The sequence below is a fragment of the Leucoraja erinacea genome, chromosome 17 (genome assembly GCF_028641065.1).
Source record: "Leucoraja erinacea ecotype New England chromosome 17, Leri_hhj_1, whole genome shotgun sequence".
NCBI lineage: Eukaryota > Metazoa > Chordata > Chondrichthyes > Rajiformes > Rajidae > Leucoraja > Leucoraja erinaceus.
Genome location: NC_073393.1, coordinates 3,283,182 through 3,308,636, shown reverse-complemented (window position 1 = coordinate 3,308,636; position 25,455 = coordinate 3,283,182). Strand labels below are relative to the sequence as shown.

At 42.5% G+C, this 25,455-nt stretch overlaps 1 protein-coding gene across 1 annotated transcript; it reads left to right on the top strand.

Moving 5' to 3' along the window:
• The first annotated feature begins 184 nt into the window (after positions 1-184).
• Positions 185-24,621, top strand: n4bp1 (nedd4 binding protein 1). Its single transcript, XM_055648392.1, has 7 exons — positions 185-625; positions 7,244-8,808; positions 13,185-13,315; positions 13,890-13,986; positions 15,454-15,561; positions 18,511-18,615; positions 22,240-24,621. The coding sequence occupies exons 1-7, from the start codon at positions 272-274 to the stop codon at positions 22,469-22,471; spliced, it is 2,592 nt and encodes an 863-aa protein (XP_055504367.1). The 5' UTR covers positions 185-271; the 3' UTR covers positions 22,472-24,621.
• The last annotated feature ends 834 nt before the right edge of the window (positions 24,622-25,455 follow it).

The following is a 25,455-nucleotide window of genomic DNA, read 5'->3' as shown; positions in this document are numbered from 1 at the left end:
CGCCGGGCGGCCGTTGATAGGCTGACGTAATTGCGCCGGGCGGCCGCTGATGGGCTGACGTAATGGCGCCGGGCGGCCGCTGATGGGCTGACGTAATGGCGCCGGCTGAGAAGGGGTTGCGCGTGTATGTTGACGTCATGGCGCCGGTTGGAAAGGGGCTGCGTGTGTGTTTACAACATGACGCCGGACGCGGTGACGTCACAGTCCTCCGCCCTTCGACCAGGCGATGAGGGAGAGCGGCGACCGAGTGCCTCCCTGAGTCCGTCCCTTCATGGCCGCCAGCCGTCACAGCGAGTGGGCCGTCGCGGCGGGACGCGGGCCCCAGGCTCAACCCTGCGGGCCCGGGCCTTCCACCGCCGCCGCAGCCCTCCGGTACCAGGCCCTGGACGACGTTCCTGTCCCGGTCCCGGTCCCGGTCAGCGACGAGTTCGCCGTGTCCCGGGACAAGCAGGACTACCTGGAGCACAACAAGGCCGCAATCCAGGAACTCTTCAAGGTTGAACTGGCCGTGTTGACGCCGCTTCCGCTGCCGCTGCCTCTGGCCGCGTTCGTGCCCGGGGCGGCCGACTCCTCGCAGGTGTGGGCCCAGCTGGATGGCAGCCGGGAGCATGTGAGCAAAGCCAAGGTAAGCGGGGCCGGCCGGCCGGGGTCGGGCCGCTCACACCGACCGGCTCTATGTTTAGCACACTCTTGTTTATGATTTTTGTAAAGCAACCAGCATCTATACTTCCTTGTGGCACCAAACTAAGTTTGTTATTTCACAAGAGTTTGGGCAATCCTTGGGACTTTTTTTTAAATGTAAGAGTCTTTTTGGAGTTTGTCAGAGAGTTGTTGATGTAGACTCATCTACATCTACAAGAAGATTACGGAGATTCGGTATGTCAAAGAGGATTCTCCTGAACTTCTACTGGTGGAGAACATATTGACTGATCGAACCATCTTGGCCTGGTTCGGCAACTTGAACGTCCAGGAACGGAATAGACTACAAAAAGTTGTGACCATAGCCCATTCCATCACTCGATCTGACCTCCCCACCATCGAAGGGATTTATCGCAGTCACTGCCTTAAAAAGGCAGCCAGCATCATCAGAGACCCACACCATCCTGGCCACACACTCATTTCACCGTTGCTGTTGGGAAGAAGGTACAGGAGCCTGAAAACTAACGTCCAGGTTCAGGAACAGCTTCTTCCCTTCAGCCATCAGTCTATTGAACACAACAACAAATAAGTTCTGAACTACAACAGACTATTATTATTATTATTGCACTATAATAATTGTTTGTTGTTGTTTGTTTTATTGAGTATGGCTGTGTGTATATATACACACCAAACTTTTTTCTCTTGGTTAATGCTACGTTTACATATTCTATTGTGCTGCAGCAAGTATGAATTTCATTGTTCTATCTGGGACATATGACAATAAAACATTCTTGACATGACTATGCCAGACTTCCCACCATTGTCTCCATCTACACTTCCTGCTGCCTTGGAAAGGCAACCAACATAATTAAAGTAATTCCTCTCTTCCCAGTCATTCCTCATTCTCCCTGCTCCCATCAGGCAGAAAACACAAAAGATTGAAAGCATGCACCCCTGGACTCAAGAAAAGCTTCTTCTTCCCCTCATGTCAGGCTTCTGCATGGTCCTTCTAAAAGCTAGGGTACAGTCCCAATTCTCCAACCTACTTCATTGCAGATATTGGACTTTGTCACTGGAATGCTACGATGCTGAAAACTTTGCACTCTTATCTTTCTCTTCAATGTACCTTTAGTGCTGGAGTTTTGCTTGAATGTGTTCAAATATAGTCTTATCTGATTTGATTGAATGACAAACAAACATAAACTTTTCCATGTATCTTGGCACATGTGACAATAATAAACCTAAATCAAAATCCTTGGTATCTGCAATTGCGTGACAGGAAACTTGCCCTGGAAGAGGAAGTCAATTTACTTTCATTGGATTTGCTGCAAACTTGAGCAACAAAATCTTGTTTTTATCAACAAGGAAACTTGTAGCTGAGCAAGAGCTTTGTTTTGTGCAGTTGATATCATGTAAATTCTGACAAGCTGTTTTTGTTTGTCCAATTAAAATAAGTAAAATTGATTTGTACTGTTGGTGGGTATGATAGTCACATAATTATTACAATCCATGTTCTCGGGGTATCTAAATCTAAATATTATTAGTTATTTATGTTATGACATCGGATGGAAGCTGCATACCAAATCTCGTTACGCTTATGTGTAATGACAATAAAAGATATTATTATTATTATAATTATATGTTACTACAGACCTTTGGTAGGAAATCAAGTTTGCCAAACAATTCAAACGTTTAAAATATTTAACAATGTCAGTGCACAGTGAAATTCTTAGAAGATGACGTGTTTACATAAAATTCCATTATTGCAACATATAAAACCGGAACTCGTTAGATTATGAAGCAATTATTCTTTATAAAAACTAGTATAAGGAAGATAAATATATGATCTTACTATTTTAGTCAAGCATTTGGAGCAGTATTGTGTAGGATGAAATCCCAAACTAAAACGGACAATAGGGAAGATCCAACTACATAAGAGGACAGGGCAACAGAGTTGACACAGTTAACATTTTGGGCCAATGACTCTTTCAGGGACCCGAGTTTGATCCTAAGTTTGGGTGCTGTCCATCTGCAGTTTGCGCACTCTGACTTTGGCCTGGGTAAGTGTGGATTTCTGCCAGGTGTTCTGCTTTCCCTCCACCTCCCAGACATGCCAGTTAATTAATTGGCCACTGTAAATTAACACTTTAGGACAGCCCCCCCTCCCCACCCTGAAATGTTGCCTATTTCCTTCGCTCCATAGATGCTGCTGCACCGCTGAGTTTCTCCAGCACTTTTATATACTTTTAATTTTACAGCATCTGCAGTTCCTTCTACAAAATGGTTACCCAAACCTGCATTATAGGGTGTGGGAAACCACACAGCACAGCACAGGAACAGGCCCTTCAGCCTACGTTTGTACTGAAAATTATGTCGTTAAACTCGCCTCCTTTGCCTGCATGAGATCATATCCTTCCATTTCCTGCATATCCACATACCTATCTAAAAGCTTAAATGTCACTACCCTATCTGCCTCCATCACCACTCTTTTAAAAAAAAAAACACAATTGCCCTCAATAGACATTAGACTCTCGCATCTCCTTTAAACTTTATCCCATTGCTGAAGAGGCAGGAAACGTGTTCCCGATGTTGGGGGAGTTGGGGCTACAGTTTAAGAATAAGGAGTAAGCCATTTAGAATGGAGACGAGGAATCACTTTTTCTCACAGAGAGTGGTGAGTCTGTGGAATTCTCTGCCTCAGAGGGCGGTGGAGGCAGGTTCTCTGGATGCTTTCAAGAGAGCTAGATAGGGCTCTTAATAATAGCGGAGTCAGGGGATATGGGGAGAAGGTGGGAACGGGGTACTGATTGGGGATGATCAACCATGATTACATTGAATGGCGGTGCTGGCTCGAAGGGCCAAATTGCCTGCCCCTGCATCTATTGTCTATTGATCTTCCGTATTGTTCGCAGTACACCAGCTTAAAAGAAGTTATAGTGGATTATTACTTCTCCTGGAAAGACAGGATCCCTAGGTGGTAGAATAAATGAATGTTGCATTACCTACAATTGCATCACGGTGCTTGATTTAGATGGAAGTATTCACCTGAGAGGGTTGGCGCCACCAGTCCCTTTAGAAAGTTGAAAAGGGGAGGAAAGAAGTTTGGTGGTAAAATTATGCTCAAGATTTCAGAAACTGGAGAATGATTTGTTGAACATGGAGCCTGATGGGATACAAGATGAAGACAAGGAAACAGCATTTGTGTTTTGTTTGGGAAGGGAGATTGGTGTGAGCAGAGGCGCAGGAAATATGGTTGATAATACCAATGGCTATGGTCAAAGGAAACTCGTGGTTAAGGAAAAATACTTATTTAGGGTACTGTTGTAGAAAGCCAAGCGATCTGAAGTAATATGATGGATAAAATGGAATAGACAACATGACACCATTCAGATAATAATCTGCCCACCTATTTTTGCCACCAAGGTGGATATCCTCAAGTCACCCTGCATCCTCCTCACAGTTCACAATGCCACCCAGCTTTGTGTCATCAGTAAATTTGCTAATGTTACTTTTAATCTCTTTATGTAAATCATGAATGTATATTGTAAATAGCTGCGGACCAGCCTTGCGGTACCCCACTAGTCACTGCCTGCCATTCTGAAAGGGACTGACCTGTTAATCGCTACTCTTTGTTTCCTGTCTGCAAACCAATTTTCTATCCATTTCTGAAAGTCCTTCCAGAAAGCAGGGTGGGAGAAGGTGTAGTCAAGAAAACCTTAGGTGTTGGTGGCTTATCATGGATGCTGGTAGTTAATCTGAGCCCCGAGATGAGATAATGGAAAAAGAAAGGGAAGAAATAGATATGAACCATATGAAGGTGACAAATGGGTAAACATTGGCAATGTACATCCCAGAGCAATGCCCTTGACATAGGGAATGTGACCAAAGCCAAAGGAGTTAGAAACGTCGCCTATTCATTCACTCCATAGATGCTGCCTCACCCGCTGAATTTCTCTAGCATTTTTATCTACCTTCGATTTTTCCAGCATCTACAGTTCCTTCTTAAACAAAACCAAAGGTGTTGTTCAGTGTCATAGAAAATAGGTACAGGAGGAGGCCATTTGGCCCTTCGAGCCAGCACCGCCATTCATTGTGATCATGGTTGATCGTTCCCAATAAATAACCCATGCCTGCCTTCTCCCTGTATCCCTTGACTCCACTAGCCCCTAGAGCACTATCTAACTCTCTCTTAAATCCATCCAGTGACTTGGCCTCCACTGTAGTATAGTTTATCTTTATTGTCATTTTCCTGAGTACTCACATACCCAGAGGAAACAAAAAAATGTTGCGGTGTCCATTCAGTGTGCAGTAAAAAATAAATAAAAATAAAAATACATATATCATGAACAAATTAACACTCTACTCTCTACTAAACATCAACAGGAGTTCCTGCCCTCCGTGGCAGGGAATTACACAAATTTACAACTCTGGGTGAAAATGTTTTTTCTCGCCTCAGTCTTAAATGACCTCCCCTTTATTCTAAGACTGTGGCCCCTGGTTCTGGACTCGCCCAACATTGGGAACATGTGTCCTGCATCTAGCTTGTCCAGTCCTTTTATAATTGTATATGTTTCTATAAGATCTCCCCTCATCCTTCTAAAATACAAGCCTAGTCTTTTCAATCTTTCCTCGTATGACAGTCCCGTCATCCCAGGGATCAATCTCGTGAACCTACCTGCACTGCCTGAATTGGAAGGATGTCCTTCCTCAAATTAGGAGACCAAAACTGTAAACAATACTCCAGATGTGGTCTCACCACATACAACTGCAGAAGAACCTCTTTTCTCCTTTACTGAGATCCTCTTGTTATGAAGGCCAACATTCCATTAGCTTTCTTCACTGCCTGCTGTACCTGCAAGCCAGTGTCTGGTGTACAAGGACGCCCAGGTCTCGCTGCACCTCCCCCTTACCTAACCCCATTGAGATAATAATCTGCCCCCTTGTTTTTGCCACCAAAGTGGATAACCTCACATCCTTCTATATTATACTGCATTTGCCCACTCACTCCAGGTCACCCTGCAACCGAACATCCTCTTCACAGTTCACACTGCCACCCAGCTTTGTTTCATCCGCAAACTTGCTAGTGTTGCTCCTAATTCCCTCTTCCAAATCATTAATATATATGGTAAACAGTTGCGGCCTCAACATCGAGCCTTGCGGCACTCCACTCGCCACTGCCTGCCATTCTGTAAAGGACCCGTTCACTCCTACTCTTTGCTTCCTGTCTGCCAACCAATTTTCTATCCATGTTAACACCCTCCCCCCAATACCATGTGCTCTAATTTTAGTCACCAGTCTCCCTTGCGGGACCTTATCAAAGGCTTTCTGATCGTCTAGATACACTACATCCACTGGCACCCCTTCATCCATTTTACTTGTCACATCCTCAGGCTGCGTTTATGTAGATAAAGGGGAGTGACAGAGGAAGTGACTAATTAGACTGCAACGGCACTGCTGTTCCTTTGGATCGATCAGCAACGTGTAGAGGGGGCATGTGCTGCATGGGCAACAGCCTGTCCTCCATATGACATCGTCCAGGCTTGCATCAGACCAGGATGCATCACCCATGGTCAGTCATGACCGAGGGGGCCTACTGTTGCTAGTATGAGTAAAAATGTGACAGGGAGGAAGGGCGGGAGAAATGCATCTGTGGGGCATAAGCAGGCAAAAACATTGGGTTTACTGGGAATGTCACTAATGCATTGTGCAGGACAATAGACAGTAGACATTTCTTCTCTCCAGAGATGCTGCCTGTCCCGCTGAGTAGACAATAGGTGCAAGAGTAGGCCATTCGGCCCATCGAGTCAGCACGCCATTCAATGTGATCATGGTTGATCATCCTCAATCAGTACCCCGTTCCTGCCTTCTCCCCATATCCCCTGACTCCGTTATTTTTAAGAGCCCTATCTAGCTCTCTCTTGAAAGCATCCAGAGAACCGGCCTCCACCGCCTTCTGAGGCAGAGAATTCCACAGACTCATAGTAGTAGGATAGTGTTAATGTGCAGGGATCACTGGTCGGTGCAGTCTCTTCCCCTCTTCAACTTCACACCCTTGTTTGCTCACGCCTGCAGTTCTGATGAATAGTCCTTGACCCAAAATGTTGACTACTTTTCCCTCCCACTTTACGCCACTTAATCTGCTCAGTATTTCCAGCATTATCTGGTTTTGGTATAAATGTAATTGTTTGGGCTAGACATGATAACTTGCAAACTGAGTCGGGTCAATTAATTCATCCAAGGCCAATCGTAAGTTTGTCAAAGGGTACTCTAAATATTATTCATTGTGTGTTTAGCATCTTATGATATTTTTATAGCAATCAGCTATTTGTCAGGTTTTTTTTTTGCTTTAGGATGAACTTTCTGTCCAACCTATTGTTCTTGTATTATGTTTCAAAATGCCATGTAGTATTTGGAGTTGCCACATGGATCTTTTGTTGGTTGTCTTGCAAAAACAAAAATTCTTAAGGTGATCTCCTCCCCCCCCCCCCCCCCCCCCCCCCCCCCCCCCCCCCCCCCAACACCCACAAAGACTGAGATTACAAAAATGTGCAAAATAAATAGTTTTTGATTGCCTGATTATCTAATTATTTTTTGCTTTTTTTAGGAATATATCAAGGGTGTTTGTAATCCCGAGCTTCGTCAAATTGAGTGTTATCCCAAGGATATGCATTGCATTTTTGCGGGCGCCGGAGGCTTGTTTCTCAAGTGTCTTATACAGGATACCTGCGCTGACATCTGCTTGCAAAGCCCTGGAGTGATTGTTATTAATGGATGTACAGAGCCAGTGATAATGGCAAAAACTCGCATTCAGCAATTTGTGCATCTCTTCAGAGACAATCATTGTTTACCACCCAGAACGGAATCTTGCGTTAAAAGGAAATTTAAACATTTTGTCGAATCACATACTGATAAATATACAATGGATTTGCTGCTCTTGCCAAGTTCAGTAAAGGAGGAACTAATGAATCTTACTCAAGAAGTACTACAGTTTAAAGATTATATAGATCTTACGTTGGTACCTGATGGTGATAATTCCCCATTTGTTATTCAGGACGCCTTGAGCTCTTCTCAAGAGACTTTGTGTTCTGAGGCAAAATCCAATGATTTGCTATCTTCTGAAGAAACCAGAAAGCAGGCTGGCACACCCGTGTCTGAGCTAGTTCAGCAGATGGACACGATGCTTAAACAAAGTTCATTTGGTCCCGAAACACACGCGTTGCACGAGGACTCGTCGGTTTGTACGGAACGGCAATCGTGCAAAAGAAGGTCATCTGCTAGCGAGGACAGACATACAAAACGACAGTTTTCTGGAGATATTGATGAGCTCATAGCAATTAATACAACGCCAAAGTCACAGTGCAATGATTTGGTCGCTGATCCTGATATATGGGTTCCTTCTTTAATTGAACATCGTGATAATCAGATTGAGGAGGACTCATCCACTACCACCTCAGAAATGGAATTCAGAATGCTTGTGGAATTCTTCAGGTCAATGGGTTATTCTGAGATTATTATTAAAAAAGTCATTAAGGAAATGGGAGTGACTGAGGAACCTATGGAACTGCTAAAGAAAATTGTTGAAGAAAGTAACCATTTGGAAAAAGAACAAGCCAGTAATACAGTCCAGACATCTGTTTGTAATACAAATCTAATGAATGAAGCGGGGAATTCCAGCGAGGAAAAACCTAAAGCTTGTACTTTTGGAGCTGCTGAAGTTAAAGGGACAGAGCGTATATCTGTGCCAGTCATCAATCCTTCTCAAAATCAACAGAAAAGTGAGCATCGTAAAGAAAATTGCCATTCTGAAAATGTAGTGTCAATTGGCAATGCACGGGACGACAAAGATGAAGTCTTAAAGCCACTTACGCTTCGATTTACTAAAGGTTGTGAAAGTTTTCAACCAGCCAAACCTTGGTACAATGACTTTGTTAATGAGCGAGCCCCAAGTGAAAATGAGATAGTGGCAAGAGGCAGCTCTGAACAGGCACAGTTGCCTATTGCCCGTTGGTATTCTACTGTGCCTGCTAATCAGCAAATTAGATCTTCAGTAACTGGGGTACAACGATTCCACGATTTGCTTAAAAATCCTTACAAACTGGCCCTAACAAATGATCCAGGGAACAAACACTTAAAATATGTTATAATTGATGGAAGTAATGTTGCAATGGCGTAAGTATTTATGACATTGTTCTCGGGATTAATTAACCTTGGCATGCAAGTGCCAAATCTGTTCATTGTTAGTTAATTTGGTGTAGGTGACGGTTTACACCGAAGGTAGACACAAAATGCTGGAATAACTCAGCGGGACAGGTCGCATCTCTGGATAGAAGGAATGGGTGACGTTTTGGGTCGAGACCCATCTTCAGACTGGTGTTTTGGGTCGAGCCCTTCTTCAGATTGTTGTCAGTTTGACTCAGTTTTGGTGTTGTCCTTTGATTAACAAGTCGTGTTCCAGAATTTTAACCTGGCAATTATAAACTCTGGTCAAGTCAAAACACCAGTATGGGTGAGATGTAACTTCACAGGGACGTCGATTCAGACAACGCACACAACCAGTTATACTTAAATTATACAAGACAATTAAAATAGAGACTGCAAAACAAGATATAATTGCTTGCATTATTAGAATAGAATGTGTTCCATATGAATATTAAAGATTTGCTGGTACTATTCAGAGAAGAACAGGAAAATCTGGCAAGCCTAGCTCTTTCAACTATCAAAGTATTTTGAACATTCTCTTTTAGTAAAACCTTGTTTGTGTAATGACTGAATACAGTTACTTTCATGTACAGTGTTTTGGTTGATAAATATATTAAGCACTACATACAACATTATGAAGACCAGACAAATATTCAATTAATTTGAAATATTAACATCATTGAATATATTTCTAAAAGCCCCGTTCCACGGTACGAGTTCATTCCAAGAGCTCTCCCGAGTTTAAAAAAAATCAAACTCGTGGTAAGCACGGAGAATGAACGTAATGGGTACGTCGGAGCTCAGGGATGTCTCTTAGCGCTAACTGCAGATACTCGGGAAGACTCGCTAACGGCAGGTAAGCAAGGGAAGATTCGTGAAGATTTTTCAACATGATGAAAAATGTCCACGAGAGCCTCGAGTACCGACGAGCGGCCATTACCGTAAATCTCCGAGTTCGAATCGGGGCAAACTCGGGAGAACTCATGGAATGAACTCGTACCGTGGGACAGGGGTTTCAGGCTGTTAAAATTCATGGTTTTTCAACCATATAGCGAGTTTTCAGTTTGGTGGAATCCATTATAAAGGATTATAACTGCCATTCCCATTCTGACTTTTCTCCGTCCCTCCCACACCCTAGTTGTTGAATCTCTTTATATCACTGACTACATCTTTTGTTTCCCTTTCCCTCGACTTTCAGTCTGAAGAAGGGTCTTGACCCAAAACATCACCTATTCCTTTTCTCCAGAGATGCTGTCTGGCCCACTGAATTTGTGTCTATCTTCGGTTTAAACCAGCATCTACAGTTCCTTCCTACACATAAAGTGAAGGTGCCTAGTTTGTTCTTTCTCCCCTCTTCACTGATGCTATTCTTCCATTCTTTATGCCTGGAACTAACTTAAAAGTCCAGACCAAAAAGTTAAGCTTTTTGAGTAGGAAATATCTTGATTAGCGTGTCAAGGAATCGACGAAGGATTGATCCAGAGTTGCACAAGGAAAGAGCATTGGTCTTGCTGTTAAGGGGCATTCTAGGGAGATCTTAATGTGATAATATTTTGTTAAGGCTGCAGTAATTTAGTTTCAGTTTATCCAAGGTCATCACTCAAAATAAAGCAAACATTGATGGAATACAATTGGCTATGATAAATTTGAGAACTATACTAAAGTATGACATTTCCAAATAATGGCTGATATTTCAAGAATTAATGCATAATCTGCATCAAATGTATTGAAATACAATTCAAACCTAGCTGAAGAGACATTTAATCCACAGAATTATTTTTCTGGTGTCTTAATGCTGTACATTAAATGGTAGGTTGTGAATCTGGTACCATCTAAGTACAAAGTAATAAAGTAAATGTAAAATTGGCTTTGCAGTACATATTCCAGAGTCAAAATTGTGTGCATGTTGCTGCAGATGTTGGAAATTTGAAATAAAAGCTGTAAATGCTGGAAGTTCTTAACAGTTGAAGCAGTATGCCAGGGAGAGTTATCATATTGAGCAAATTGTCTTTCATCAAAACTGGCATTTAACCACTAACTGTTTCTGATGCAAGAACTTATAACATTGGTTTAAGAAGGATCTGCAGATGCTGGAAAATGGAAGGAAGACAAAAGTGCTGTAGGAACTCTGCGGGTGCAGCAGCATCTATGGAGCAAAGGAAAGAGGCAACGTTTTGGGCCGAAACCTCTTTCCTTCGCTCCATAGTTGCTGCTGCACCTGCTGAGTTTCCCCAGCACTTTTGTCCACCTTATAACATTGGTTTATCAGTTACTCGGGGCACATGTATTCTAATATTTTACAGCTTGTCAGACATCATTACAAGGGCATAATATCCTTAATAGCTGAGATTTGTCTACAAATGAATTGGATTTCCTAAACTTTCAAAATAAAAAATGAATTTGTGAATTAAATAGGCTGCCCGCGTGGCTTCAAATATTCTCACTTTAGGCCTTTGTTAAAAAAATACGTAAATCTAATTTTTTTTTAAATGCAAGTCAAATTTATCAGGTAGATCAGTAGATCTTTGGGTCCCCTGGGAAATACATATTTAAAAATCTACTCCAGAAATGGGATTTTAAGGTGATCTTACCAAGTATTATGACAGTGACTAAAGTATGACTAACAGTTTCTCTCACATCCACGCTCTCCACCTGTGGTGCATGTGGCCAAGTATATGTACACACTGATACTCACAGTAACAAAGTGCGTCATGACATTCTGAATCATAACTACATTTTTTTGTACAATTATATAATGCAGATGCAAAGTATACACTTTTTGCTCTTCAGCGGAACACTTTAATGAATCATTCTTTGTCTTCTGATTGGGAATTCCCGCACTGTCATTTTTACCATCAACATCACTTCCTTGCAGTGAGCGTGTACTTTTAACCTTCCTTCACATAACAATGTGAATATAGGTTTGGTATTAGTGTTACCAACCGAGGGGAAACTCAAAAATCTGGCCTGTTCGTGACTTTAATGCTGGACTGTCCAAGCCAATTAATACACCAATGCATGAAATTACACAGCATTCTCAAATGTTCTCGTCAACCAGGTAGATTGAAAGGGAGGTAGACAAAATTGCTGGAGAAACTCAGCGGGTGCGGCAGCATCTATGGAGCGAAGGAAATAGGCAACGTTTCGTCCCGAAACGCTGCCTATTTCCTTCGCTCCATAGATGCTGCCGCACCCGCTGAGTTTCTCCAGCAATTTTGTCTACCTTTGATTTTGAAGCATCTGCAGTTCCTTCTTGAACAGATTGAAAGGGAACTCATGAACAGGCGTGGGAAAGAAGCTTGAGAAAGCTGGCCGAGTGGGAGGGAACTGATTGAGACAAACACCACATGTTGTCCAGATACTGATTCACTGGGTTTCCAAGTAGTTAGGGAAGTTTACTATATATATATATTAAGTAAAAATGAGGTTACTGTTATTTATAGAAATTCTATTGAAGTAATCAGACAGTTTTTCTCCTGTGCTTTTACAATTATTGGAATGAGAAAACAATAGCAACTGATAGCTCCATAGAGGATTTTCTACAAAAGTGAATTACTTTGGTAGTAACTCTTTAAGTTAGTTGAAAATAAATCCATAACCCAAATATAATATAATCTGCATCAATTTCTTCACTTTCATTATCAGGGGGTATGGGGAGAAGGTAGGAAAGGGGTACTGATTGGGGATGATCAGCCATGATCACATTGAACGGCGGTGCTGGCTCGAAGGGCCGAATGGCCTACTCCTGCACCTATTGTCTATTATCTATTGCCATGAAGATCAGAAAAGCTGCAGAAGCTGGTAACCTGAAATAAAAAAGACATTGCTAAAAAAAAATACAGAACAGCAGAACTGATGAAGGGCCCTGGACCTGACATATTAGCTGTTTCTCTTTCCACAGATGTTGCCTGATGTTTTTAGTGTTTCCAGTCATTTTTGGAAACAATATCAGACTTTTGTTAATGGATTGAATGGAAACTTAGATCAGTTGAGACAAAACAACTGTTTCTGCTGTCATTTTCTTACATTTATTTGTAGGAAAAATAAATTAGTAGTGTTCTAAAATCCGTTTGTCAGGATGATAGCTGTTAACTATTTTACAGTATTTGCATATTATGGACTCTAAAATGAGTATCTATCTGCACACAAGTTGTACGCTTTGAAAATTGTTTCATTAAATCTCTACTATTCAAAAGATGGGAAATTCAAATATTGAGGACAATATTTTGAATGCTTTATCATCTAAAGCCTCCAATACATTTGGCTAGGGGGCATTCGAGGTTAATTTGAAGACGCAAGTTGTGATACGTGATAGTTTTATCATTCTTCTACTCTCATTTTCTCAGCCACGGAATGAAAAAACAATTTTCCTGCCGTGGCATTGCTATTGCCGTGGAGTTCTTCTGGAATCGGGGTCACCGACAAATAACTGTATTTGTTCCACAGTGGAGAACCAAACGTGATGCCAAAATCACAGGTAGGGCCCCAAAATAACATCTGCATTAAAGGCTTCCAACTGCGATTTCTATGTTTCAGAAGGAACTGCAGATGCTGGAAAAATCGAAGGTAGACAGAAAATGCTGGAGAAACTCAGCGGGTGAGGCAGCATCTATGGAGCAAAGGAAATAGGTGACGTTTTGGGTCGAGACCCTTCTTCAGACTGATGAAGGAATAGGTGACGTTTCGGGTCGAGACCCGGAAGGGTGTCGACCCGAAACGTCACCTATTCCTTCGTTCCATAGGTGCTGAGTTTCTCCAGCATTTTTGTCCACCTGCGATTTCTATGTTTGTAATTTATATTTAGTATTACCATCTTGAAATTATTTTCTTTGGCTTTAGTATGTGGTAATTTTAAATTCCTCTTGGTGTTTAGTTTTACTTATGTGCACATTGTCTTTCTCATAATGTTTCTTTCTTTGGCTGTCTTTGGTTGGGAGTATAAGTTGAAATTTCGACTGAAAGTGATGCTTTCACTATAAACATTTTTTTGCTAGACTATTGGTGCTTGTCTGAAAATTACAACACATGTGACACATTTTCTCCTTTAACAGAACAGCATTTTTTAAATGAACTTGAAGAGCTGGGTGTACTTTCCTTTACACCTGCTCGAACGGTGTGTGGGACAAGAATTGCATCTCATGATGACAGGTAAAGTAACGGATTGAGTAATCCTCATTTATTTGTCAATGACAAACCTCAATGACAAAAGCTCACAATCAGTGATAAGTCAGTTATTTTTTGGTGTGATTTTTCTTAGTTCTATTCATTTATTTAGAGAGAGAGCATGGAAACAGACCCTTTGGCCCACCGAGACTGCACCGACCAGTGATCCCTGCACATTAACACTATCCTACTACCATGAGTCTGTGGAATTCTCTGCCTCAGAGGGCAGTGGAGGCCGGTTCTCTGGATGCTTTCAAAAGAGAGCTAGATAGGGCTCTTAAAGATAGCAGAGTCAGGGGATATGGGGGAAGGCAGGAACGGGATACTGATTGGGGATGATCAGCCATGATCACATTGAATGGCGGTGCTGGCTCGAAGGGCCGAATGGCCTGCTCCTGCACCTATTGTCTATTGTCACACACTAGGGACAATTTACATTTATACATAGCCAGTTAACCTACAAACCTGAGGTAGACAAAAGTGCTGGAGAAACTCAGCGGGTGCAGCAGCATCTATGGATCGAAGGAAATAGGCAACGTTTCGAGAGTCTGAAGAAGGGTTTCGGCCCGAAATGTTGCCTATTTCCTTCACTCCACAGATGCTGCTGCACCCGCTGAGTTTCTCCAGCACTTTTATCTACCTTCGATTTTCCAGCATCTGCAGTTCCTTCTTAAAAACTTACAACCCTGTACGTCTTTGGAGAAGGAAGAAGCCGAAGATCTGGGAGAACCTGCGTGGTCACGGGGTGAATGTAAAACTCCCTGCAGACATCACCCGTAGTCAGGATCGAACCCAGGTTCTCTGGTGCTGTAATGGCAGCAACTCTACCGCTGCACCACAGTGCCGCCCAATTCTATTCTAGTAATTTAAAATAAAGTTTCAATCAATAGAAGCACAATAAAGTTAACTTATCTCTAACTTAAGATTCTGTTGTTGCAATATTCTGCTACAAATCTGTTTTGTACAAAGCACTAATTGTGATAGTTAAGTAAAATACACAAATACAAAAGTAATTTATAAAAATAAGTTCCGACAGAAGTAAATGTTGTTTCTCTTCTCCCGGATCTTAATCACAATTTCAGTAACTGTGGGTTAAATAAGTGTGAAATTACGCAAGTCGCCTATGACGTAAGTTGGGGCATGCTTGTACATGCATGATCTTGATCCAGATTTTGTCGTGTATTTTTATAGAACCTTTACTAAAGTATGGTTTCCTGTGCGAATCTGTAACCAAGTTGTGGAGCAGATGACTGAAATATTATTTAAAAAGTTCTGAATGGGGCTAAGGTAGAATGTCAGTGGAACAGTCTTGGATGGACTGGAAATGCTAAAGATGAAGGAGATTATTAGAGAGTTGAAATGTGAATCTAGGGACTGAAAAGATTAACACGGCATATTCTAACCTCAGTAATTGACAAACATTTTTGGCAATCTATTGTTCCTTTTCTCTAGGTTTTTATTGCACCTTGCTGAGAAAACAGGAGGGATTATTGTCACTAATGACAACCTGCGAGAATTTGTGTATGAATCTACAACCTGGAAATCAATCATTTTGGAGAGGTAACTGCTTTAAACAGTATGCAGCAAGCACTCTAATAATGTTGGTGAAAAAAGCCGTTTGTTTAAATTAGAGGTTTAGTTTAGAGATGCAGCGCGGAAACAGGCCCTTCAGCCCACTGGGTCCGCGCCGACTAGCGATCCCCGCATATTAACTCCATCTTACACACACTAGGGACAATTTTTACATTTACCAAGCCAATTAACCTACAAACCTGTACGTCTTTGGGGTGTGGGAGGAAACTGAAGATCTCGGAGAAAACCCACGCAGGTCATGGGGAGAATGTACAAACTCCGTACAGACAGCCCCTTTAGTCAGGATCGAACTCGGGTCTCCGGCGCTGTGAGGCAGCAACTCTACTGGTAGATAACGTGACTGCCCGTAAAGTACAATGCGCAAACTGACCTTTCAGCCCACCGATCACTTATTCACACTAGTACTCTGGGTATGCGAATACTCAGGAAATGACAATAAAGATATACAACAATACAATACTATTATCCCACTTTCACATCCACTCTCGACGAATTAGCAGCAATTTTACAGCAGCCAATTAATCTACAAATCCAAAGTCTTTGGGATCTGGGAGGAAACCAGAGCATCTGGAGGAAACTCACACGGTCATGGGAAAATGTGCAAACTCCACACAGACAGCGTCCGAGGTCAGGGTGAGCCTGTGGGGCGGCATTTTTACTCGCTGTGCGCCGTGCATCCAGGGGCTCGTGTGGCTTGGATCAAAGTAGATCCACATCTGCTGCGATGGTTGAACTGGAGGCATTAGGAAGCCATCTAAGCCGAGCAATTTTGGGCAGCCCCTGAGTTTGGGTTATATCAGGGATATAAGAAATTATGATAAATATGTGGAATTGAGCCAAACCAGCTGTAATTCTGGAGCTTTGAGAAGTGTCTGAAGTAGATTGAGCTTTCTGAATTCCAATGATGCTGAGTGGAACGAGGTGTAATAATCGTGTAAATAGCCACTAGGAAAAACTAATCTCAATTGCCTAGTCTACTCTTTGTGGATTTCATGAATACACATTCATACGCAGACAGAATACCATTGACAAAATTGCCAGACTGCCCAAATTAATCTGCTTATTTTCTGTGTTTTACATGGAAAATAGCAGTACACCTGAACAGTGATCTGAAGGAGATTGGAGAAGTGAATATAAAATATACATGCTAAGTCCTAAGCAAAACACAGTTCTGGAGGAACTCAGCAAGTCAGGCAGCATCTGTGGAGGGAATGGACAGATCGCAGGTTGAGTCGGGACCCCTTCTTTAAACTCCTATTATATTTAAGAGGGAGTTAGATGTGGCCCTTGTGGCTAAAGGGATCAGGGGGTATGGAGAGAAGGCAGGGATGGGATACTGAGTTGGATGATCAGCCATGATCATATCGAATGGCGGTGCAGGCTCGAAGGGCCGAATGGCCTACTCCTGCACCTATTTTCTATGTTTCTATAAATCCTACTTACAGTTGTCCCTAGGACAAATAAGTTTAATTAATTATAAATTTAAATTACATTAAATCAAGATTTCCTTGAAGTAAAGTATTGAGAATTTAATTTTGTTTTCAAATCATCACTGAATAAAAGGGTGCCTTTCTACCTATTTGCATCAATGCAAAAACGCATATTGAGAAGTTCTACAAGCGGTATGTGGATATTACAGGCATTTTTATAAAAAGCTTTTTGACTCATCATAACCTTGCCGTCAATGAAACCTCATTAGATAGGGTATTTCCATGGCATTATTGATTTTCGATATTAAACGTTAACACAAAGCATGATTCAGAATTGACTCATTTGCCTTGTGATGGGCAATGTTCGGATAATTGAAAGATTTTTAATCTTTCCCCGCTTTATCTCTTCTAAAATGATACGACGGAAGCTAGATCAATTCCGGGGCATTTAAAACGGTGAATCTTCATATTTAAACCACAGATATTAGTCAATGTCTGGCAGGCACCACTTCTCACGTCCCTTCCAGCAAGAGCAACTGCATAGTAATCATGAGCAGAAGCATTGCATGTGATTTAATTTCTCCCTGCTTTGCTCAGAAACGTAGTTGAAATTGAGTACCACCCACCATATGCAAGTTGAGGAAACCATCAGAATTGCACAGTTCATTAATCAATGCAGAATGGTTTTTGTGTATTATTGCATGAAGTGAGGAACATTTAATTAAATGAGTGCTAATTTACTGAAAATGGGCAAAAGCTTGGTTTATAATGATGAAGCCGAATTTTAGTTAAAAATATAAGAAGATATTAAATTGACTTCTGGGCTAGCTTACAGCTTATATTTAGTCTCAAATTAGGCTTGCCTTAGGTTGTGGGTGTGTGAGATAATAAATCCTATAACATTGGAGAAGCTAGAGATATCTTTGAAGTAAGATGCCATAAACCAAATTACCAATGTTTATGGGGAGGAGGCAATAAAGGAAGAGAGAAATAGCCAGTCACATCTTTGTAAACAAATGACCTATGTTTATGAGGGACCAAATGACAGAGGAAGCAGCGAAAAGAGCTAGGGTGGTCTATTTGGACCTAAAGCAAATGGCCAATGTTTTTAGTATATCTTGTACCATGTAAACAAAAGGTTTGATGTGATGCATTCTGTGGAAACCTTTTCCTGTACCTCTGACATGACTAATGTCTGTGAAATGTGCTAAGGGGACAAAAAAAACCCTATTTAAGGCAATGTAATTCTGTTGTTAAGGGAAGGTGGCTGAGCACAGTCAAGTGTCTGTGTTGGTCACTTGACTGGAGTTCTCCCTCCCTTCCATCGGCCGATGTTAAGTAAAGTTTTGAACTGGTCTACCAAACAGTTTGTGTGGTGTCTGTTTATTAAGAAGCGAACCTGGTTTAGTTGTTATAAAAGTAACTTTTTCAATAATACCAAATTGTCATCTCTGGACAAGTGTAAAGTGTTTATTCTGTTTATTAGGTTACTACAGTATACATTTGTTGGAGACATATTCATGATACCTGATGATCCCCTTGGGAGGAACGGACCAAGACTGGACACCTTTCTGCAGGCAGGCCCTTGCAGGTACTTCTCACTGAAAGGACTTTTGCCAGATGTTGGTGCTGTGGAAAGTGCCCCCCAAATTAGCTTTTAAATGTCTTCTCAATTCAGATTTCATCATTGACTTTAGACTTTTACTTTAGAGATACAGCGCGGAAACCAGCCCTTCGGCCCACCGAGTCCGTGCCGACCAGCGATCACCCCATTGACTAACACTATCCTACACACTAGGGACAATTTACAATTTTACCAAAGTCAATTAACCCACAAATCTGTACATCTTTTTTGGAGTGTGGGAGGAAACCGGAGCACCTGGAGAAAACCCATACAGTGGCAGGGAGAAGGTAAAACAGCACAGAGAGCACCCATTGTTAGGATTGAACTTGGGTTGCTAGTGCTGTATGGCAGTACCGTGCTGACCTAGACATCCTATGTGCTTTTATGTTTTTAATTATTTTCTATTGAACAAATAGATTTTTGTTGGAGATACAGTTTCTTAAACTTCAAGCACCTCCTGTGCTTGCTGAAATAGTTTCTCCGAAAGAGTAGGTAATGTCAAACTCAGCGGGTGAGGCAGCATCTGTGGGACGAAGGAAAAGGTGACATTTCGGGTCGAGACTCTTCTTCAGACCCTTCAAATCTGAAGAAGGGTCTCGACGCGAAACGTCACCCTTTCCTTCGCTCCATAGATGCTGCCTCACCAGCTGAGTTTCTCCAGCAATTTTGTCTAACTTCGATTTTTCCTGAATCTGCAGTTCTTTCTTAAACATTAATTAGCTATTGATCACAGGAGGTGATTCAAACAACATGGGTTTTAGTTTGCCATCTGCACATAACTTGCTGAAATGTTTTATTCTCCCTGGGCCAGAGGCTGCTGTAGGATTTGTTTACTATCTAGACCAGCGTTTCAATTCAGATTGTCCTTCAGCTGAAAGGTAGAATGGAATTCTCATCTGCTTGTTCAGAGAAAAGTGAAAGATCCTGTGGCAGGTTTTCCAAAGATGATAACATCTAATTCCGTACAACATTAAACCACAACAATTGTATTTCTGACATTTACAGTGCTTTGTATCAATTGGGTTTTATTTGCTTACTGAAGAGTGAACTCCTTTATTTAAAAAAAAGAACACTGCTCCTTTCAGGCAAAGCAAACATCACACTACATCACCGGCACAGTCCCTCCTCACCCCAATCACAAATCTGCACTACAGGTCACCACTACTTTATCACAAAATGTGTGTTGAGAATTCATAAAGGTATCGTGGTCTGAAGAAGGTTCTCGGCCCGAAACGTCACCTATTCCTTTTCTCCAGAGATGCTGCATTTCCCGCTGAGTTACTCCAGTATGTGTGTCTATCTTTGGTATAAATCAGCGTCTGCAGTTCCTACACAAGGGGTGTTGTGGATTGAGATGTATCCCCCAAGTGGTTGTACATACCTGTATGGGAAGGCATTCACTGCACTGGGAACTAAAAGTCATTTTTGTGTTCAATCTCATTTTTAGCAGAAAGACAAAAGTAAAGTGCACTTTATCCCCTTGAATTTGTAATTTCAACATTTTATTCTACAAAAGATGTTCCAGGAACTGCTATTCTGAATGTAATTGCCTATCAACACTCCACTTGCTCATCCAGGCTTCATCTCCTGTGTAGCAAATAGTATTATAGTGTGGTGCTGAATTTACAATGCAGTGAGTCACATCACTGACAATTGATGAAAGATGCATCTGCCTTTATTTAAACTCTTAATTGCCATGGCACCCATGTCCTGTACACTAGTCTCTGTCACAATGTCAGATTTGTGACTTCCTTTCATTCTTACTTTTTGATTTGATCTTTCCCTGCAAGGTTTGGTTTTTGGGGACTTTCTGTGATTTCTTGGCCGGTCACGGTGGCGTGTACAGCGGTAGAGTTGCTGCCTCATAGTGAATGCAGCGCCGGAGACCCGGGTTCAATCCTGACTACGGGTGCTGTCTGTACGGAGTTTGTACGTCCACCCCGTGACCTGCGTGGGTTTTCTCTGAGATCTTCGGTTTCCTCCCTCATTCCAAAGACGTACAGGTTTGTAGGTTGATTGGCTTGGTATAAATGTAAAAATTGTCCCTAGTGGGTGTAGGATGGTGTTAATGTGCGGGGATCACTGGTCGACATAGACCCGGTGGGCTGAAGGGCCTGTTTCCGTGCTGTATCTCAAAACTCAACTAAATCAGGAATGTAATCCTTTTGCCAGGACCTGTTTATTTTGTTCTTCATTGAAACTTTTCACCTTGTGTGCGCAGACCAGTACTAAACTCATTTCACCCCTATTTTAACCTGGCAGCTAAATTATTAGTGTCATGCACGTTTTGTATTAACTGCTTCACCAGTGCACTACACTTTATTTATTTCTACTAAGCCAATTAGACAAGAGAAGAACGAGGTGGTTGATTGCTCCTGATGGTACATACAAGAATCCCATCCTTGGTCCGGGTGTTTCAGAATCAGGTTTCATCACTTAGATTTCTCCCATTTTATTCCCACTACTATGAGAGCCACCCACACAGCTAGTGAAGCTTTGTTCTCCACCAGTGATATCTTCAAAGTAAACATATTGCCCCTTATCACAACTAGCTTGGTATGACTCCAGCTATTCATCGTTTTAACTGCTGCCTTAAGTGCAATCCTGATTCATAATTGTGTTATTTATCAACCGTCCCCTTCTCTGCTTTAGCTATTTCACCCCTCTGCCTTGCATTCCTTGTATTCCTAGTTTCACAGACTGCTAATCTTCCCAGCAGGAACTATCTCTGGATGTTCTTCAAGGTTGTTCACACCATCCATTCTGTTCCGTGTTGATTCATTTAAGCCCACAATAATAATTGTATAAGCACCTGACACTGTCCGTCACCACCATGAGAATGGTCTATACGCTACCTCCTTCAGTCCCACCATCAGTAACATGGAGTCGTGTTCTCCAGCAATGTTGCCTGACCCACTGAGCTACTCCAGCACTTTGTCTTTTTCCCCTCTAAACCTTTCCTATCCATGTACCCATCCAAGTGTCTTTCAAATGCTGTTATAATACCTGCCACAACGACCTGCTCTGACAGCTCATTCCATTACTCTTTACCCTCGGAATGAGAAAGTTGCCCCTTGAGGCCACAGTTTCAGAATAAGGGGTAGACGGGAGGGAGATGAGGAAAAACATTTTCACCCATAGAGTTGTGAATCTGGAATTCTCAGTCTCAGTCGAGCTTAGGGCTGTGGAGGCCAAATCTCTGGATGCTTTCAATAGAGAGCTAGATGGGGCTCTTAAAGATAGCGGAGTCGGAGGATATGGGGTGAAGGCAGGAACGGGGCACTGAGTGCGGATGATCAGCCATGCTCACATTGTATTCGGCTCGAACGGCCAAATGGCCTACTCCTGCATCTATTGTTCCTATTAAAAGTTCCTCCTCGCTCCTTAAACCTCTACCTGGGTCACTCTATTTGTTCACCTCATGATGTTATACACCTGATGAGACGACATTATCTATTAGAAACATAGAAAATAGGTTCAGGAGGAGGCCATTCGGCCCTTCGAGCCAGCACCTCTATTATGTAATGAACTGTACAGTTAGCCATTCTGAAAACTCGGCATCTTGGTGACTTTGTTTCCTTTGCTTTATAGGACTTTACTCAAGGCTGTAATTGGGAACAATAAACTCTTGGCACGACCAATATTGGAGCAGCCTGTGATTCCTCCTTTGCGACCAAAAGAGGAAACTGAACGACTGAAGCAGGACTTGTTTAAGATCTTTCCCGATGCCCCCCAAAGAGAGAGAATAGATCGTATTCTGGCAGCCAACCCCCTCATGAGGGACCCCAATGCCCTGTCAGCGATGGTGCTGGATCAAGAATAATCTGCTCCGTCTGCTTGTTGAAATGTTCATGTTAGAACAGAATGCAAAATTGAACTTGACACCTGAACCGCCGCGGTGAGGCACCGTAAATGCTCGTCTCTGATCTTAACGCCCGACTGGTTTTCACAAAACGTAAAGGCTGGAGACTTTCTGCGGATCAGAAGCAACTGTTATGTATCGCGTGTTGAATTTACTTTTCGTCTCCATCTCGTTCTTGCCGTGGAGCAAATGCTGAGTCCGCAGTATTTGTGTCCGTTCCCTTAAGGAGGTAGGGGTGGGATGTACTCCATCGTTTACACTGGTACCATGTTTCGCACTCTGCATTCTGAAAGGAAGAGCATGGATTTCTTGCTTAAAGAGGACTGTAGCATTATGTAGAGGCAGTTGCCTTACTGACGGTGCTGCTATGCCAGGCTCCTGCTGATTATCCCTGCCTTCTCTACTGCTGCTGCCCTCTACTATGCTACGCCAACCTGCTGTGAACCACCTCATGGGCCGACATGGAGAGACCACCAGTGAGGGAGCTGGAGGTTGGCAATGTCACTGCTCAGGGGATACAGTCCCTGCCCTGAGTATTTGTCAAGACTCCCAAACCACCGTCTGTGATGTAAGCTGCTGTCTCCTCTATGCCGGGCAATACAGCTCTCCTCGGCCTGGAGATGCCTCAGTAATCCCACTTGAGCAGTGCCGGCCCATTCACAAAACACCTGCACTCGGCAAAGGGAGCAGCCCCCTGTCAGTCCCCACCATTCACCTACCCTCGCCTCTCCTGCCCACTGCCCTGAGCTCCACTTCTCAGCCCCGCACCCACCCACAACGACAAGCCCCCGCCCACAACAACAAGCCCCGCCCACAACAACAAGCCCTCCCACCACCAAGCCCTGGGGCGATTCATCACTGCATTGGTGCCTGGTTCCCAATGTCCCAGTTCTCAATGTGAACAGACACTGGGTAGTGTTCAGAATGGAGGGCCATGATGCTATAATGTACCAGTGGTGGAGCTCTATGTGAGCGACCCGTCTATGTACCAGTGCTGTGTGGTGGAGCAGCATGTGAGCTCTCCGTCTCTGTATAACCTTTCACTATTTTTGTAAAATACAAAACTGAGGACTCTTTATCAATTTGATTTTAGTGATGTTGAAAATACTGCAAAACCTTTTTGTGGACAAGCCAGCGTATAAACTGGGAGATATTCTATTTATTTACTGGCTACAAGAATGTGTAAATAGTATAAAAAATATATTTTTTGACAAATAATGGTGTCAATTTTGAAAAAGATTCATGGCTTGGAGGACTGACTTAAAACCTTTCTGTAATTCTACTTTGTCAAACCAAAACTAGTGTAAAGCTAGGCGTAAGAATGAAACAATAACTTAAAATACTTCATTTGACCACTACTGAAATATCTGCAGTTTGATTAAAGTGTCACTTTCATTTTGCATATGTATGTTACTTTTTCTTAAACCAGTTATCCTGGTGTCAAATGACATTCCTGCATTACCATTGGGCACTGGGGCAATCGGAGGTGGGGGAGGGGGAGAGACAATGTGCTGGAGTAACTCAGCGGGTCAGGCAGCATACCTGGAGGACATGGAACCATGGTGGTGTTTCAGGTTGGGACCCTCCTTCAGACTGATTGGAGGGGGAGGGAAGAAAGCTGGAAGAGAGGAGGGGCAGGGCAAGGTGTGGGAGGTAATAGGTAGATAGAGGTATTTTTTGAGTGGGTAAAGTAGTTCTTTGGATCAGTAGACTTATCACCAGTGCCAGACATAGAAAACAGGTGCAGGAGTAGAGGCCATTCGGCCCTTCGAGCCTGCACTGCCATTCAATATGATCATGGTTGATCATCCAACTCAGTATCCTGTACCTGCCTTCTCTCCATACCTCCTGATCCCTTTAGCCACAAGGGCCACGTCTAACTCCCTCTTAAATATAGCCAATGAACTGTGGCCTCAACTACTTTCTGTGGCAGAGAATTCCACAGATTCACCACTCTCTGTAAAATTCTCATCTTGGTCCTAAAAGATTTCCCCCTTATCCTTAAACTGTGACCCCTTGTTCTGGACTTCCCCAACATCGGGAACAATCTTCCTGCATCTAGCCTGTCCAACCCCTTAAGAATGTTGTAAGTTTCTATAAGATCCCCCCCCCCCCCCCCCCCTCAATCAATTCACCCATGTGGTGTGGAGGGTAGCTCCTTGATCTCAGCTGGTTGTCGGCTCACAAATACATCTCCTCCATTTATATACAAGGGAGACCGTGAATTCTCCATTCTCCCCGACCCGCATCACCTTTGATGTGTCGTTCTCACACCTTGCACTTCCTCAAGTCTGTCTCCCTCTCCCCTGACTCTTTCTGAAGAAGGGTCTCGACCCGATACACCACCTGTTCCTTCTATCCTGAGATACTGCCTGTCCTGCTGAGTTACTCCAGCATTTTGTGTCCATCTTCAATGAGTAGTGCAATAGATTGACTTCATCCAGAGTACGATGTCGACATGAAATAGGTGGCGGTGGGAAGAGAAAACTAAGAATCTACTCTTTCTCTTCAGTATGTGCTTTTGTTAATACATTACATCTCTTAAATTGTAATTTTAAAATTTTCGGAAGATTTTCAGTATGTATGGATTTAATATCTTAAGATGTTGGTCTGATTGTTCCTGTACAATATTTTTACCTTGTTACTACAATTTATCAGTTACAAAATCACTGTGTACATTTTTGACTACTGCTTAAAGTTTGAAGCCTTTCTCTGTAACTTTGTAATGTATTTCCAGATATAAACTTTGGTTTTCCTGATTATTCATTGTTTAAATATTGATCCGATATTGAATTTGGGACCATTTTTATCTTATTTTTCAATGTGAAAATTGAGACCATTGCTGCTTTGTATAAATGCTCTACTTTCAAGTACAGTAAGTTTGAGTCATATCGTCCAAAGACAATTAAACTTTATGGTGAGGGAGGGAAAAGACAAAGTGCTGG